At 44.1% G+C, this 15,754-nt stretch overlaps 1 protein-coding gene across 2 annotated transcripts in view; it reads right to left on the bottom strand.

The window, feature by feature from the left end:
- The window catches only part of ARHGAP6 (Rho GTPase activating protein 6), a 1,083,331-nt gene that overhangs the window by 187,752 nt on the left and 879,825 nt on the right, over positions 1-15,754 (bottom strand). For both annotated transcript variants that reach the window (XM_085622292.1, XM_085622293.1), the window contains exon 8: positions 14,437-14,585. In XM_085622292.1, coding sequence (XP_085478418.1) covers positions 14,437-14,585 — 149 coding nt within the window. The remainder of the gene's footprint in view (positions 1-14,436; positions 14,586-15,754) is intronic.

Here is a 15,754-nt window from a genome sequence, read left to right as displayed (position 1 = left end):
AAGCAGATACATGTACAGAGACATGTACAGAGACACCAAGTGGTAATGGGAATTCCGGCCACCCGGAGCCTCCACACATCTATACACCTGACTTATAATTGAGGCCTAAGTGCTGCACATTAGAAAAGCAGGCCAACACTAAGGCATTAGATGGGACTTCCTAGGTGGAGAGAAGAATCCATCCTTCTTTAGCTCACTGAACATTATCTTACAAGCTGCTGAATTTATCCACACCAATTTCGGCAAATTCTACACCATGCTTAAGTTAAATTTACTCTTTTCTCTCAAAAAGGACAACAGTGCAACTAAAAAGGCTTACCCAACTGTTTTGGAAATGGAGCTACTACCCTAAAAATTAAATACAAATAGAATTCCAAGTGATATGACTGTATTATAACAAGAAAATTGCTGATATAGTGAATTAGTAACAGACCACTGGCATCAACTGGCAGTGAAAAATAATCAGATGCCGGTCTACCTCCTGGGGTTTTCAAACTTAAAGCAGTTCATCATAAGGAAACCATGGGACGGTATTGTCAGGGAATGAGTACCTGCATCTTGCTGGCTTTGCACAAGGGATATTAACGGAGGAGCTTACCTGTCTCCTACTTGACGCCACACAACCACTCGGCGCACCCGCTTCGCGGGTGCCCCTTCGCCCGTTTTCGAGGAGCGGATCACAGTCCACGATTGGGAGGAGTCCGGAGGAGGGAAACCGGCGGCTGGCGTGTGGCTGCAGCGGGGCTGCGAGCGTGCGGGGACTTCATTTCCCAGAAGTCCCTGCTAGACCGTCATCGAGCTTCCGGTCCGCTCTCCCTGCTGCCCCGCCCCCCCGCCCTCCTGAGCCTTAAAACCACCTCTTTGCCACGAGTTAAGCGGGACATCTTGCTGGCTTTGCACAAGGGATATTAACGGAGGAGCTTACCTGTCTCCTACTTGACGCCACACAACCACTCGGCGCACCCGCTTCGCGGGTGCCCCTTCGCCCGTTTTCGAGGAGCGGATCACAGTCCACGATTGGGAGGAGTCCGGAGGAGGGAAACCGGCGGCTGGCGTGTGGCTGCAGCGGGGCTGCGAGCGTGCGGGGACTTCATTTCCCAGAAGTCCCTGCTAGACCGTCATCGAGCTTCCGGTCCGCTCTCCCTGCTGCCCCGCCCCCCCGCCCTCCTGAGCCTTAAAACCACCTCTTTGCCACGAGTTAAGCGGGACATCTTGCTGGCTTTGCACAAGGGATATTAACGGAGGAGCTTACCTGTCTCCTACTTGACGCCACACAACCACTCGGCGCACCCGCTTCGCGGGTGCCCCTTCGCCCGTTTTCGAGGAGCGGATCACAGTCCACGATTGGGAGGAGTCCGGAGGAGGGAAACCGGCGGCTGGCGTGTGGCTGCAGCGGGGCTGCGAGCGTGCGGGGACTTCATTTCCCAGAAGTCCCTGCTAGACCGTCATCGAGCTTCCGGTCCGCTCTCCCTGCTGCCCCGCCCCCCCGCCCTCCTGAGCCTTAAAACCACCTCTTTGCCACGAGTTAAGCGGGACATCTTGCTGGCTTTGCACAAGGGATATTAACGGAGGAGCTTACCTGTCTCCTACTTGACGCCACACAACCACTCGGCGCACCCGCTTCGCGGGTGCCCCTTCGCCCGTTTTCGAGGAGCGGATCACAGTCCACGATTGGGAGGAGTCCGGAGGAGGGAAACCGGCGGCTGGCGTGTGGCTGCAGCGGGGCTGCGAGCGTGCGGGGACTTCATTTCCCAGAAGTCCCTGCTAGACCGTCATCGAGCTTCCGGTCCGCTCTCCCTGCTGCCCCGCCCCCCCGCCCTCCTGAGCCTTAAAACCACCTCTTTGCCACGAGTTAAGCGGGACATCTTGCTGGCTTTGCACAAGGGATATTAACGGAGGAGCTTACCTGTCTCCTACTTGACGCCACACAACCACTCGGCGCACCCGCTTCGCGGGTGCCCCTTCGCCCGTTTTCGAGGAGCGGATCACAGTCCACGATTGGGAGGAGTCCGGAGGAGGGAAACCGGCGGCTGGCGTGTGGCTGCAGCGGGGCTGCGAGCGTGCGGGGACTTCATTTCCCAGAAGTCCCTGCTAGACCGTCATCGAGCTTCCGGTCCGCTCTCCCTGCTGCCCCGCCCCCCCGCCCTCCTGAGGCTTGATAACGACATCGAACTCCCGCAGCGCGGGACGCAGCCCGGGCTAAGACTGGGCAAAGACAGGGCCGTTTGAGGCCGTTCGAGACTGGAGACACTGGGCTGGGCCACCCCCCCTTATATTTCAGTAAGTGTATGAGATTGAGTCCTCCTCATCCTCTTTGGCGGGAACAATGTCCAAAAATAAAATTCCCGCCGCTAGCACATCCATGGCAGGGACTTTGGACAACTTTATTGTTAGAGCTGCAACCATCCTAGAGCGAGAGATAGACCTTACCGAGCGTCGTCTATCGTTTGACCCCTTTACAACTAAACGTTCATCTCTAGGGAAAATCGCCTCATCTGCCACACCAGGGGTAACTACTACTAACCCCATACCACCTGAATGTTTGCCCAGTGACAATGATAGTGCAGACCTCAGTATGGAATTAACTGTTGGCAGTAACAGTAATAGGCGCGGAGATTCTAATAGGACAACTACACCTATAACTACTACGGCACCGGCCGCTAAAAATCTAACTGAAGGTGTTTCTACTCGCGCACAACTGCATGCAATAACTGAGGCTACTTCACTTTCCTCCTCCTCGCCCTCAAATTTAGGAGCAAAACCGAAAACCAAGGCTGCTCCGCAAATAAAAGGGGGGAGACAAATAAGAGGGTCAAAAAATAAAAACAAAACATCTGCCTCTAAATTTACCATGGGCGCTGCTGAACACCCTCTGAATGAAGTCACCTTAGATCAGGCCAGGCAACTAGATGTCGGGTTTCAGGCTAAAATAATAGAGGTGTTTGAAAACTCTACCCGTTTAATACTGGACAGACTCTCCAAAATTGAGGAGCGTCTACAGAAATTAGAAAAGACTGCCTCTGCTAGTTTAGAAATTAATAAATCTTTGAGGACAGACCTTCTCAGAGAGCCCCAAGAACACCCCCTTCCCGTCAAATCTGCCAGTAACCCAAAAGAGAAAACCCCTCCCCCTATGGCCTTGCCGTTAATAGACAAGCACCTGGTCCCTACAGGGGACAATCGTGCAAACACAGCCTGTACTGAAAAAACCACGTCCAGAAGTGGCCTCCAAAATCTTCACGCAGGAGTAAAGTTCCAGCAGAACCCATCGGAAGTCAATAATAAAACCAACAATTTCACTCCACAAGATAGTCATGAGGCAGCAAATAGACCTGCTCCCGTCCAAGATGCTGTTCCTAAATTACCCACCTTAGACCTTCCCCCAGAATCATCACCCTACGTCATTATACTGGCGGGAGTACCTGCTTTGCAGGGAAAAACCAACGAGTCTTATCTGGAACTCAGGAACAAGATTATCCATTGGCTTAATTTCAACCGACCCCTCCCTCCTAACATTCACACCAAAATCTTGTTTGTTCGGAGAGTCAGTTGGGTGGGTAGAAGGAGTAAAGACATACCGGGGGACTGCATAATTGTTAATTTTAGGGACACTCAGGCTGTAAAATATATCCAGCACGCACAATCTTTTGACCCTAACACAAACATCACGCCACTACCTCTCGACTATTTTTATCCTCATCATCTAGTAAATAACCAGTGGGAATTAGTAGGGAGAGCAAACACACATACAAACCAGGCAAGAGGCATGCTGCCTATACATAGACAAGGTTGGCTGGAAACCTTCCCACTGTCTAATAAGTATAGCTGTCTGGACATGGTCGATTGACTACCTCTAAATTTTAATGCTGTTGATCCTGGGGGGGAAGCCACAGTGGGTGATAAATCAACCCCTGCGACTAACCGATGGCCTGCAAAACGGCCAATTTCCTTAAAGAACAACGTAGGATCTTCCCCTATTAACATGGAGGATAATGAGAAAACGGACCATCTTCTACTGTCGAGTAGCGAATCCACCAAACCTGGTGCTCCTGGCGAAACTCCCATAGTGATTTCATCTCCAGAGGGCGACACATGCCATTCAGTCAGATTTTTATCCTGGAATGTTGCAGGGTTGAACTCCAGGTTAGCCGACATAAACTGTGCTTCCTTTATTAAACAGTTTTCGATTGTCTGCCTTCAGGAATGTTGGACGGTCGAGCCTACTCATATGAACGGCTACCGCACTTACCACACACCAGCGGTACACACTCTGAGAGGGAGAAATAAAGGAGGCCTTTGTATTTATGTCTCAAACTGTTTTAAGGAAACTAAGATCTCCTTTTTTTCTAATTCTACCTTTTACCAGATTTTGCACATTACACTGGGAGGAAATGAACATATCAACCTGATCAATCTCTATAATAACATTCCGAAAGATGCATGGGCCTCGACCTACAAAGAACTACTTGAGAGCCTTAAAAATATAGATGAAAAAGAACGCACTGACAGCTGTGTGATCTGGATGGGCGATTTTAATTGCTCCTTGTGCCCATTGAGCGACCACAACCTATGTGGACTGGGAGAGATGGATGATGTCACTCTGACACACTTTTCACATACATCTCTGGGCAAACACCTTAATGAGATTCTTTTCTCCCTGGACCTGGGCTTTGTGAACGAACTATGCTCCCCACCAGTCTCTTTTAACCCCACATTTATTGGACGGGGTTGTAAATCAACAATTGACTTCATGCTAATATCCAAACGCTATTCTCACCATATTCTCGCGTTTGAAACATGCGAGATAGCAATGAGCGACCACCTACCGCTTAGTATGTCCCTTGGTATAATGCTGGGTAAACAGAACATGGCCACTAAGACCCAGACCCTGTACGACTTCAATCTTGAACTCGTGAAGAAGAATGGCTATACCCTTAAATGGGACAAAGTGGAACCAGTGGCCTTCCTAGGCAAACTAATTGGCTCAAAGGAAGAGGAATTTAATATCTGTCTTGCAGAGCTCATTGACCCTCCCAAAGTCAACAATGCCTTCCTTACCATCTCGGAGGAAATTAAAAAGCTACTCACGAGACCACTGCATTCTGGGGCAAAAAAAATTAAGAGATGGTTTGATAGAGAGTGTAGCAAGACCCACGCTCACTTAATGGAACAATTGAAAAGGGAGCCTAGGGTAATGGCCGAAGTTAGATCAGCCAGATCTGCGTACCAACAGGCAGTAAAAAAAAGGAAAAAGCAAATTAAACAGGAAGCCTGGAGTACTCTCCGTGAAACCTGTATTTCCAAAAATAATACTGCATTTTGGAAAGCGGTGAATGCTCCGTTTTTTTCCAAAGATTCCACAGACTCTATTGTAATAGCAATATCGGAAGAAGGCTGGCTGTCCTTCTTCCGTGAACTTTACACTAATGACTCTCAGGTCGAGATAGAAGGGGACTTTAATCCGGGTAATAAGGACACAGTATTCCATCCAATAAATATCGATTTTACTATGGAGGAAGTTATGACAGCCATCAATAAGAGCCCAGCAGGCAAGGCCCCGGGGCCGGATGGTGTTCCCGTAGATGTCTTTAAGGCTAACAGTAAGTTATGGGCCCCCCTGCTAACCAACGTTCTTAACAGTTTTACCAAAACGGGGTTCCCAAAGACCTGGCAGGAAGCCATTGTAGTACCTATTTTCAAGAAAGGAGATCGCAGCTCACCTAAATGTTACAGACCGATCTCTTTACTTGATTCACTTATGAAGATAGCGGGGAGAGTCATACTTGACAAATTACAAGTATGGGTGAAAGACACAGGCACTCTCTCCCAATTTCAATACGGCTTTAGGGAAGGTCTAGGTACAATTGAGCAAGGCCTGAACTTAGCACTTCGAAGCAAAACAAGAGAACTTATTTCTTACATTTGTAGATTTGAGTTCGGCCTTTGACTGTATCAATCATAATAAACTCTGGCTAACTATGCAGGAAATGGGAGTGGATCCAAACCTCCTCATTTTCATCAGAGAACTATATCGGGAGGCGGGCGCAAGGGTACGTTATGGGGAAAAGGGGGATTGTACATCCAAATTTTCTATAGAAAAGGGCGTGAGACAAGGCTGTATTTTAGCACCTTTTTTATTTAACTTATATATTAACTCGGTCGCGTCTCACCTCCTGGCAGATAAACAGGATTACCCTAAAATTGGCAACTCCTTTATCCCCATTCTCCTATACGCAGATGATGCCGTAATCATGGCCCGGACCCAAATCGGTCTCCAGAGATCGATCGCTAGTTTCTCCGAATATATGGGTAGTAGAGGCCTAAAGATCAACATAACTAAAACATTTAATATGTGTTGCACAAAAAAGAATAGCCTTAGTTGTAACTCATTTTTATCTAACACGAAAATCATGACTGTTAATACTTTTTCGTATTTAGGTATCACTTTTGACAGTAAGGGAACTTGGATCGCGGCAGGTGATTCCCGAAAGCTAGCTTTCTCACGAACAATTGGGGCGGTCAAACATTTTTCAAACAAGGTCGGAGGCCGCCCGGTACCAGTCTTGCTCGATATTTATAGAGCTAAGTGTGTATCAACTGCAATATATGGTGCAGGAATTTGGGGGATTGTGAATACCTCAAGCACTCAAATCCAGACCTGTCAAAATACTTTCCTGCGGTATTTACTGGCTGTGCCAGGGTCAACTTCTTCTTATGCCTGTCATCAAGAGTTGGGTGTGCCCTACATTGCAGATCTTATCAAACTGGAGCCCATCTTGCTGTGGCACAAAGTCTGGTCTGGAACTGAGACAGCCCTAAATAGGGAAATAATAAAGGACTGCCTAGGCTTACATGGAGCATTGAAAATTCCCTGGCTTAATTATGTTAGGAAATTTTTCATCGAGCTAGGTCATCCGGAGTTCTTTAACTCTCCAGCAAGTATGACGAATTTCTCTAGAAGGAAATTCAAGCAAATCTGCCTGCACTCCCTTTCAGAGGCACGCTGGATGTTAGAGAAACACAAGAGCTCTGTCATGGCCAATCAGCTACTTATCACTCACCAGGGCATACAACCATACTTGAAAGTAGTCCCCAGCTGCTATACCCGCATGCTGTTATCTCGTTTTAGGGCTGACATTTTCCATAGAATGGTTACATTCCCCGAGAAGAATTGCTGGCTCAAGGAACTTACTGCATGTCCCTGCGACCATATTTCTGTCCAAACTTCCCTTCACTGTATTCTTTTTTGTAAGTTTTACTCGGAACCTAGAAAAAGTATTTTACGACCAGTTTTAAAAAAGCTAGGGCTGAGACAATGTAGAGCGGCTCTGGTCAGACTACAAATGTTAGATGATGAATTTCTTATCTTTTCGGTCTCTACTTTTTTAAAAACTGTTATTAGATTCAGGATCTCTATGAATTAGCTCATTTTTATCATGCTGTTACTTTTAACTCTGAAAATCTGTTTTTAATGTATGAAATCTGATGTATATCTGCTTTTATGGTTTTGAATCTTAAAAATCGAATAAAGCTGTTTCTGATTCTGATTCTGATTCTGAGTACCTGCACTTCTTTAATTTTAAAGAGGAAGTACCTGTTACCTGCACTTCTCAGCAGAGGTCCAATACTTTTTAGGTCTCGAATAGGCAGCGCTTGCGCTGTCTCTTCGAGACATTCTGTATCAAGGTATGGACTTGAAGCTCCGCCCACTTCCCCACCCATCTTTTTAATTGGGCCCTGTCACTGTCCCTTGTAAATTGTGGTTTTCATTGGTCAATAGGCTTAGTAGTCCCTCCTTAGTACTGCCTTTCCTCTTCTTGTAACCGCCTATGAGGACACCCCATTACATGTGTTGTTACTCAGTAAGATTTAATTACAACCTTGGAGCACTATTTAGTTAAACCTCTTTCTCCTGGCTGACTGCTGTTGCAGGTAGGACACTTTCTCCGCAAGGCTTTCTTTTTTTTCATAGCGGGTAAGCCCAACTCATATAATGGCGGCCACACCTTTCGTTTATTTGCGGCGCCGAACATGGCCGCATGTAATTTTTTTCTATTTATTAACTTTTGATACATTGTCAGCACCAAAGCTTTAGTTTTTAACATCTTCAGCTAAAGCGCAGGTGCCGAGGATTGCTTCAAAAAGTAAAGAAATCGAGAAATAGAAAAAAAGCAATTTTGTGTTCTATTTCTTTACTTTTGAAGCAATCCCGGCACCCGCGCTTTAGCTTAAGATGTTTAATGCTAAAGCACGGGTGCTGATATTGTATCAAAAGTAAATAAATAGGATAAAAAAAGCGCTTGGGTGCCATTTTTTCCCTCTTCGTTTCCTTTTGTTAAAAGCCCGGCACCTGGACTTTAGCTTTAAACATCTTAATCTAAAGCGCAGGTGTCGGGATTGCTTCAAAAGTAAAGAAATAGAAAAAAAGGGTTTTTCCTATAGCTTTACTTTTCAATAGAGTGGCTGCCACCAGGCAAGGCCTGGAGAAAGAGGAACTGTAGGCGCAGACCATTGTTCAGAGCAACTAAATGAAAATCTACAAAGAAAACAATGTGATCAAAATGGAGGGGCTGTGGCCTACAGTCCAACCCACTCCATGTACCCAGGCATCGCACACGATATCTGCTCAGCTTCAACCAGTGCCTGACATTGCACCCCATTTCTGCCTGCACATGTATCGCCCTGCCCTACTGGAGCTATATGTGCCACCACTGCATTGCCCCAGCCCCTCAGGAACTCCGCAGAATTGGTTAACTTTGGTTTCCAGTCTTCAGATCTACCCGTTCTGTCGGTGTGCTCGTCTGTACTTTCCAAGAGCTGTCAGTTAGGCGGTTGTTGATATATCGTTTTGTCTGTGCAGGCTGGCCCCGGCCATGTGCAGGTTTTGTTCTGTGTGGCTCAGTTATATCTCTGTCCCGGTGCTGGGCAGTTCTTCCACACAACAGGGCAGTCTTAATGCCATCTACAAGAAGCCCCTTTCTGTGCAACGCAGAACTTTCCGTATGTGAAACAGGCGGTTTTCAGAGTTCACTGGATATTGGTCTCTTCTTGTCGTGTGTATTTCTTTACCGAGCTGGGCAGTTCTACCATAGCCCGGGCTGTTCTGTTCATATCCGAGACACACTGCGGATTCCCTTGCATGAGTTAGTTCTGAATCTGTGCGCTCTCGTTCAGTCCATCTGCAGGGAGGTTATGGGCAGTTCCTCCCCTCAAAAAGAGGTCCCTTTACAAGTGGAGGACAGCTTTTTCATTGAATGGCACAGGTGTTTTATGTGAGAATCAATTCTTCCCAGGTTCCAAACGGAACCTTTCTTTCCATGACGGTAGTACTTCCCGGTTTCAGAGCAGTTCTGTGCATGTGAGAAATGGCTCTCTCTATGTGCAGCTGTTTTTGTGTTTGTTCACTTCTGTCTCAAGGTGGGTCAGCCCCTTTACCGATTTTCTTAATTCATTGTATGATGCCTCAATTCCAGTTCACGTTTTCACTTTGCAGATCGGTAGTATGCCCTTTGCTGGTTGGTTATGTAGTCGGTGTACGATGAAGGATTTATCATGTACTTTGGTAATGTTGGTAGACTGAAGAGCATGTGGTAATTCTGGATTGCACAGTGGTTGTTGAGGAAGATGAGTGTTTGATAAGTGTGAGATTATTTTTCAATACAATCTCTCCAATGAGCCTGTGGGTTTACTATTCCATAAATTATCTATGTTGGTTAGTATGAGGAGTGTAAATAGATTTTCATGGATTCACTGAATTGGGTATAAAATGAGTCTGTAGGTATTTTGGTGTGTATTTTTTTTTTGCAAGGGTGGTTACTTTAACTTTTTTGTGAGTTAGAGGAATGTGTCACTATTTTAGTGTGCATTGGCTGAGTTCATGTGGATGTTGGGAATTTTGATGGGTACATTTCTTTTGATGTGCATTCAATGTGCTGCATTGTGAGTATTTAGTGCATACTGACGGACGAGTGTCTAGAGTGTCTAATGCATGTATGTCTGTGGTGGGGGTCTGCTACTGAAACTGTGCGGAGTGCATTGTTTTTGTTGCAAGTTTGTGGTATGTGACTGTATTTGGGAGAGGATTAGCTGCACTTGGGATTTGACCGAGTTTACAGTAATTTTTCCTGTGCTCAATGAGTATGAAGTTATTCAAGTGTACTTGTGCACTGATCGTTGTTTGATAACCACCTTGAGATTTATTGTGAGTTGGTTTTGTTGTGTTTTTGATGAATGTGAGTCTATATTAATGTCAACTAGTTGTGTTTGACAAATGAAGTTATTGTGGTGCGCACTGTGTACGTTCAGTGTATCATGCTTCTCCAATCCTTTGGTCAGATATATAATTACTTGCAGGTACTGGCCATGGGTAATCAATATCAGGACTAAGTTGATTAGCCAAAATTTGTTTAGGTTCCCTGAATCTGGAGTGGTAGCTGTGGTCGAGATGTTAAGGCATACCTTTGGGAGTTAGTGTGGTGCATGATTCAAGGTATAAAATATTAAAAAAGATACATCTTTACTATAAAGTTTCTTAGCTAGAACTGTAACACAATTAGAAACGAGAGATATCAGAATTGCCTAGCACCTACACTTCTAGAGACAAGTTCAAAAATAGATTGCACTGGAAATGGTTATTGATGCACATATTGTCCGAATGATTCAACGTGCCATTGTGGGGCTGTCACCCCATGTATCGCAAAATGACCAAATAAAATCTGTTGTTAAAAAAAAAAAATAGATTGCACATAGCATGCTGTAACAATCAAGATGCCATCTACTTTTTATATCTTGAATAGTGACACAGTAAACCACTCGCAGCTTTACCTTTTCCAAGCCTTTTGGCCGTCATTCGAAAAGTCACTGCTTTCATAACAAATGTTCAGGCGGTCAATGGGCCACCTGTAATATGAGGTTCTGCAAAGTATGAAAGGGTTTTGGGAAGCTTATTGTAACAGACTGACTAATATCAGGTGATGGCTTTCAAAGCTTTTCAATGGGTTTTGCAGCTGCTGATGGGATGATATGACCATATGGGTACATCACAATTTCTTTAAAGAATAAAATAAGTTTCTTGATTTAAAAAATGTTTAAGACTTAAGGGTCAAACTTCTTAAGGTCCACCAGAGTTGCACAGGCTCTCTTGGCTTATGGCCATAGCGTGAGTACCAACTGAATGAAAATCCATGTAGTTTGGAACCGGTAAGTTAGTAATTTTTTGTACCCCGGGGTATTTAGTGGTAAAGTGTGTGGCTGTACAACAGAGTTATTTTTGAAAACTTTATATAGAGTATTCATGGAATGCAAGGCACAAGTGAAGTTGCCTCTTCCTATCGTGAATTAGAAGAGTTTAATGTGTATTTTTTTTTCCAGCCAGCATATTAGTCCTGTCTCCTCTCCCTCAAATCGTATTTCCCATTTTCTGGTTCTCCGGCACCGCAAGGACATATGAATGGCAATAGCGTTAAGCACATATAATCCCTCCACTGCATACCAGAAAACAAAACTTTAAAACATTGTCGTTTTCAACGCCAACAGCTCTAACTTTCAACAAATGCGAGACCGATTGCATTGCAAATGCTTGCTGTAGGAGAGTGCCAGCACTTTTCAGCATCACAGAGTTACTCTGAGATAATGAGCACCTAAACTTCTATATTTTAATTTTAAGCACTGGTTTTGATCAATCCTTTTTCTGAAAATTACGTTTTTGCAGCACAAAAGTAAACTATAATCCTTTCTTCGGAGCCAGAAGCGCTGGCCTGGAGATGACATGGTCAGGCTCGAGTCGTGCTTACTTTAACTGCTGCCAGGCGGTGCTGCCTTCCCAGAAAAACAGTTGAGCGGGAACACCGAGGGAGCGGCCAGAAGTGAGCCTCCCTCCCTTCTGTTGCTTTTGTTAAAACGAGTTCCACTTTCTCTCATCGAAAAAGTGAGTGCGGAACGTTTTTGCTGAAGAAAAACAAACGACATCACAGAAAGATGGCTGAGCGCGGGATAGGCGCCAGTTCCCAATGAGCAGGGATTTTTCTCAAAGCCAGCCCCTTGATAACCATCACAAGTATTTAAATTCCATGCCTTTACAAGTGAAACTTGGATTTTGGCGTGAAGAGCAACTGCCACGTGTTTAATGAAGCAAAAAGATGCCTTCCAAGCAATGGAGAACACGGATAATATCGCATCGCAATTTATTTGTGTTGAAAATATTTCAAAGAATGAATTATGTGAACGTACTGGGACAAGTAATTTTAATTTCTTCAAACAAAATCCTTTAAAAAAAAATGTGGGGTTTTGGCATTGGTAATATCACACCCTAAAAGCCAGGGCGCGGTAATCCCATGTTACGGAATTACCACAGTACTGTGTGTATTTCTCGAACAGGAGCAGAGACACAGTCCGTTCGGTGTCAATGTCGGCTGATCCAGATAAAAGCAAACATTTCCGCCAAACCATCTACCACCTCAGTGATGAGCCCACCTTCAGCTAAACTTTGCAGGGAAACTTCACATTTACATGGCAAGTCATTTGCAGTCCATTAACTTGCTTATCTCAATTATTGGCTCTTCCCATCTCTGTTCCCACCTCACTGTATGTCCAACAGGGGTACCCATTACTTTTCAGTTCCAAATGTAGTTTTTGCGTTTTTTAAATATTCTGTTACACTCTAGCCTATCTTTGTCACCAGGGTTTTCTGTATCAATAATTCTGCTTAATGTGCTAGCAGCTTTGCATTCCACTCCTTTGGAATCAACCTTTCTCACTACAGGCGGCCGTATAGGTCAACGAGCTATATAATGTCAAATGTAGTTCTAGCTCTGTGCTTTGACAACACAGCGGTCAAACAAACCCGTTGATAGCAATATACATAGAGAGGGCGTTGGAGTCCCTCGTTTCAACTACTGGCTTTTTTCAGCTGGCCACTTTCAGCCAAGGGTTGAGACTATCCCGTCTTGTCTCAGCCCAGTGGAGTAATCAATTGACTTACACCTAATGTGATTGGTTGCTTGGATATAACCTTCCACCTTCAATTGGGTGTTTGCATTTAACTGCATGAGGGATTACTTTACAACTATAGCCCATTCTGTCCTCTTTACTGGCTCTCGCTCGTGTATCTTACTCTAATGGGCTAACACTGAATGCAAACGCACATAAAAAACAGATCTAATGTCTTTACCAAAGTTAGTCCTGTTATTGGCAGCACTCGTGCTGAGGAGCAAGGATTGCACATATAAAGCAAATATGTTTTGTTCCACTTCAAGAGTTCCGCCAGTGTTACTGAGCTGTAGCTAAAGCCATTTATTTTCTTTTTTTTCTAGGTTCTATTGTGCATATGAAGCACTGTCCATAAGTAACATTCTATTTTGAACTAATGCACAGAATGAAAAAAAATCCTTGGCATGAACAGAACCCCAGCTACATTGCATGTTGCAGATATTAACTTATCAATGCTTTGTAAAGAAAACAAGTTGAGTTGTCTATCACAGGCATAGATTAATTTTAAGTAATAGATAAAATACCTCCAAAGCACATTATAAGGATATTTTAAGTCACAGAGGAGTTCAATGACCGTGTAGAGTAACGAGGCAAAAAGCTGAGTGCCTTTACAAAGTCAAGGCGACTTTTAATATCCTTTCAATGTACAGGACTGTGCATTTTATTTCTTATAATACATGGTCACACTTTTCCCAAAAATGCTACATTCTTGCCGTCTTGAAAGATAGTATGGTGGCAGACACGAAGAATAAAGTCAGAGTCTGTGGTGTGAAACTAAACAAACAAAAACCATTTAGGAATTCGTTGCAAAAAGATATTTGTATCAATTTAATGTAAGTCAGATTTAAAAAATGTTGTAGATTAGAATGTGTAAAGACTTGCAGGGGGATTCCAGCTTCCCTTTAATAACTCACAGTGTGAAAAAGAAAAAAAAGACATGCTGCTATGCAAATCTCCTTTTTGCTGCCAAGTGTTGCTGTAAGAAAAACAGGGCAGGAATATGAAGAATCAATTCTTGTTTTCATTGTTTAAAATTCAGCTGCAATGATGGTCTGTGGCCTGCCTTTCACCTTGGCTGCGGACCCTAGCTGCAGTTATCATGACGTCATACCTCAATTGTAAAGTTATTGCAGTTGCAGCTAGGTAATTTTCTTACTACAGATGACTAAAGACGTCACACCTCCACTGCAATAAGAAAATTAGAGACTTGCCTTAATTCAGAGATTGCAGGCTCACATTTATTATATGAATGTATTGACAATCGCTATAGAAAATCAGGATGGCGTACCCATTATCTTAACGGAGGTTTCACATCACTAACTGGCTCTCATAGTTGATGAAAACCACCATTTAACTGTGACCATAACACCTTGATGGTGCATACATTTTGGTCAAAAACGTTTTCACCCACTGGAAGACCAAAATAAAAAATGTAAATGATCAACCTACCTCCTGGCCATCCTTGTCTATGGTGTCCTCTGCATGGCTAGCAACTGTGGACAGGAACAGTAAGAGCCGGTGTAGAGTGTCGCAGTTACAAGGAGGTAGAAGGTAAATTAGAAGCTGCAACGCAGCCAGCTGTTCATCTGTTTCATACACTAAGAAGAAAGACAGAGTAGTTCAATAAATATTAGGAGGTTCACCAATTACAAGTCTACGATTTGGCATATACTCTAACCACAAGTGTACCGTCAGTAGCAAAATGCACATATATTTCTAATAAACATATGTATCATACCTATGTATGTCCATATATTCTATGATCTTTATTGCTCAAATATCTTTCCCAGCACCATACAAATGGGCCAAATCAACCTCATTTTCAAAAGGTCAACCTTGGACCCAAACACATTTTAAACGTGTTATTAACTTACTTTGGGTAGATAATGCCATTGCAAGTTAATAACAACCATGTCAAAGCAATCGACTTCTTGAAGATTACGAATCACGCAGAGATAGCCACCTTCAAAGGAACTTATTGACATATGCCCGATAATGGAGGGCGGTCACCACTGTACACCCACTTCCCGATCTTTGAGGCCTTTTCCACTGTTCATCATCACAGGCGCCTTAAACTTTTAGAATGGGTTTAATTGATAGAGCACTTCTGAACTAACTCAGATCTGATCAGTTTCACCCAACTCTCTTCTCTATTACATTTTTAGCATCGCCGTCAACAACGTTTAATCATTGCCATGAGTTAGTTCATTGCTAAACCATTTCCTACATCCACTTAAAAACATTAAGGGCCGCCTGACACCCACTGAATTAAAAACCTACTGTCCAAGTGCTGGTCAATTCTCCATTAGACTTTGCTAATGTAATTTTTCCAGTGTTTCCCAGTCATTGCTGGGACCCTTCAAGACCCTTTTAATGCTATAGCCAACTTGAAATTTTAACCACGTATCATTTATGTTAAAAGAACTACACTGGATCCCAGCCCAGGTCAGAATCAATGTAACATCTGCTGATTGACTTACAAAGCTCTGAATTTGGGTTCTCTGTCTTCCTCGACAATATCCCTGAGCCCTCTTTCCAGGGACTGAGGAGAACACTTAGCAAGGACACTCTCTAATGGGAAACCGTGAATGTTAGAATGTCTCTGGTGCTGCAACAATCCTTGTGTGATGCTGCAACCAGCCCACAGAACTCCCTTTCACCCTACTTGGGGCACAACCACACATCCTCTCCTTTAGGAAGCGGTTGAAAACTTGAATATTCTGCTTTCTTTTCTTTTAATTAATTCCTCCCTATTTATTTCTTTAAT

The sequence above is a fragment of the Triturus cristatus genome, chromosome 8, assembly GCF_964204655.1.
Source record: "Triturus cristatus chromosome 8, aTriCri1.1, whole genome shotgun sequence".
Lineage (NCBI taxonomy): Eukaryota > Metazoa > Chordata > Amphibia > Caudata > Salamandridae > Triturus > Triturus cristatus.
This window is presented reverse-complemented; position numbering and strand designations above follow the sequence as displayed.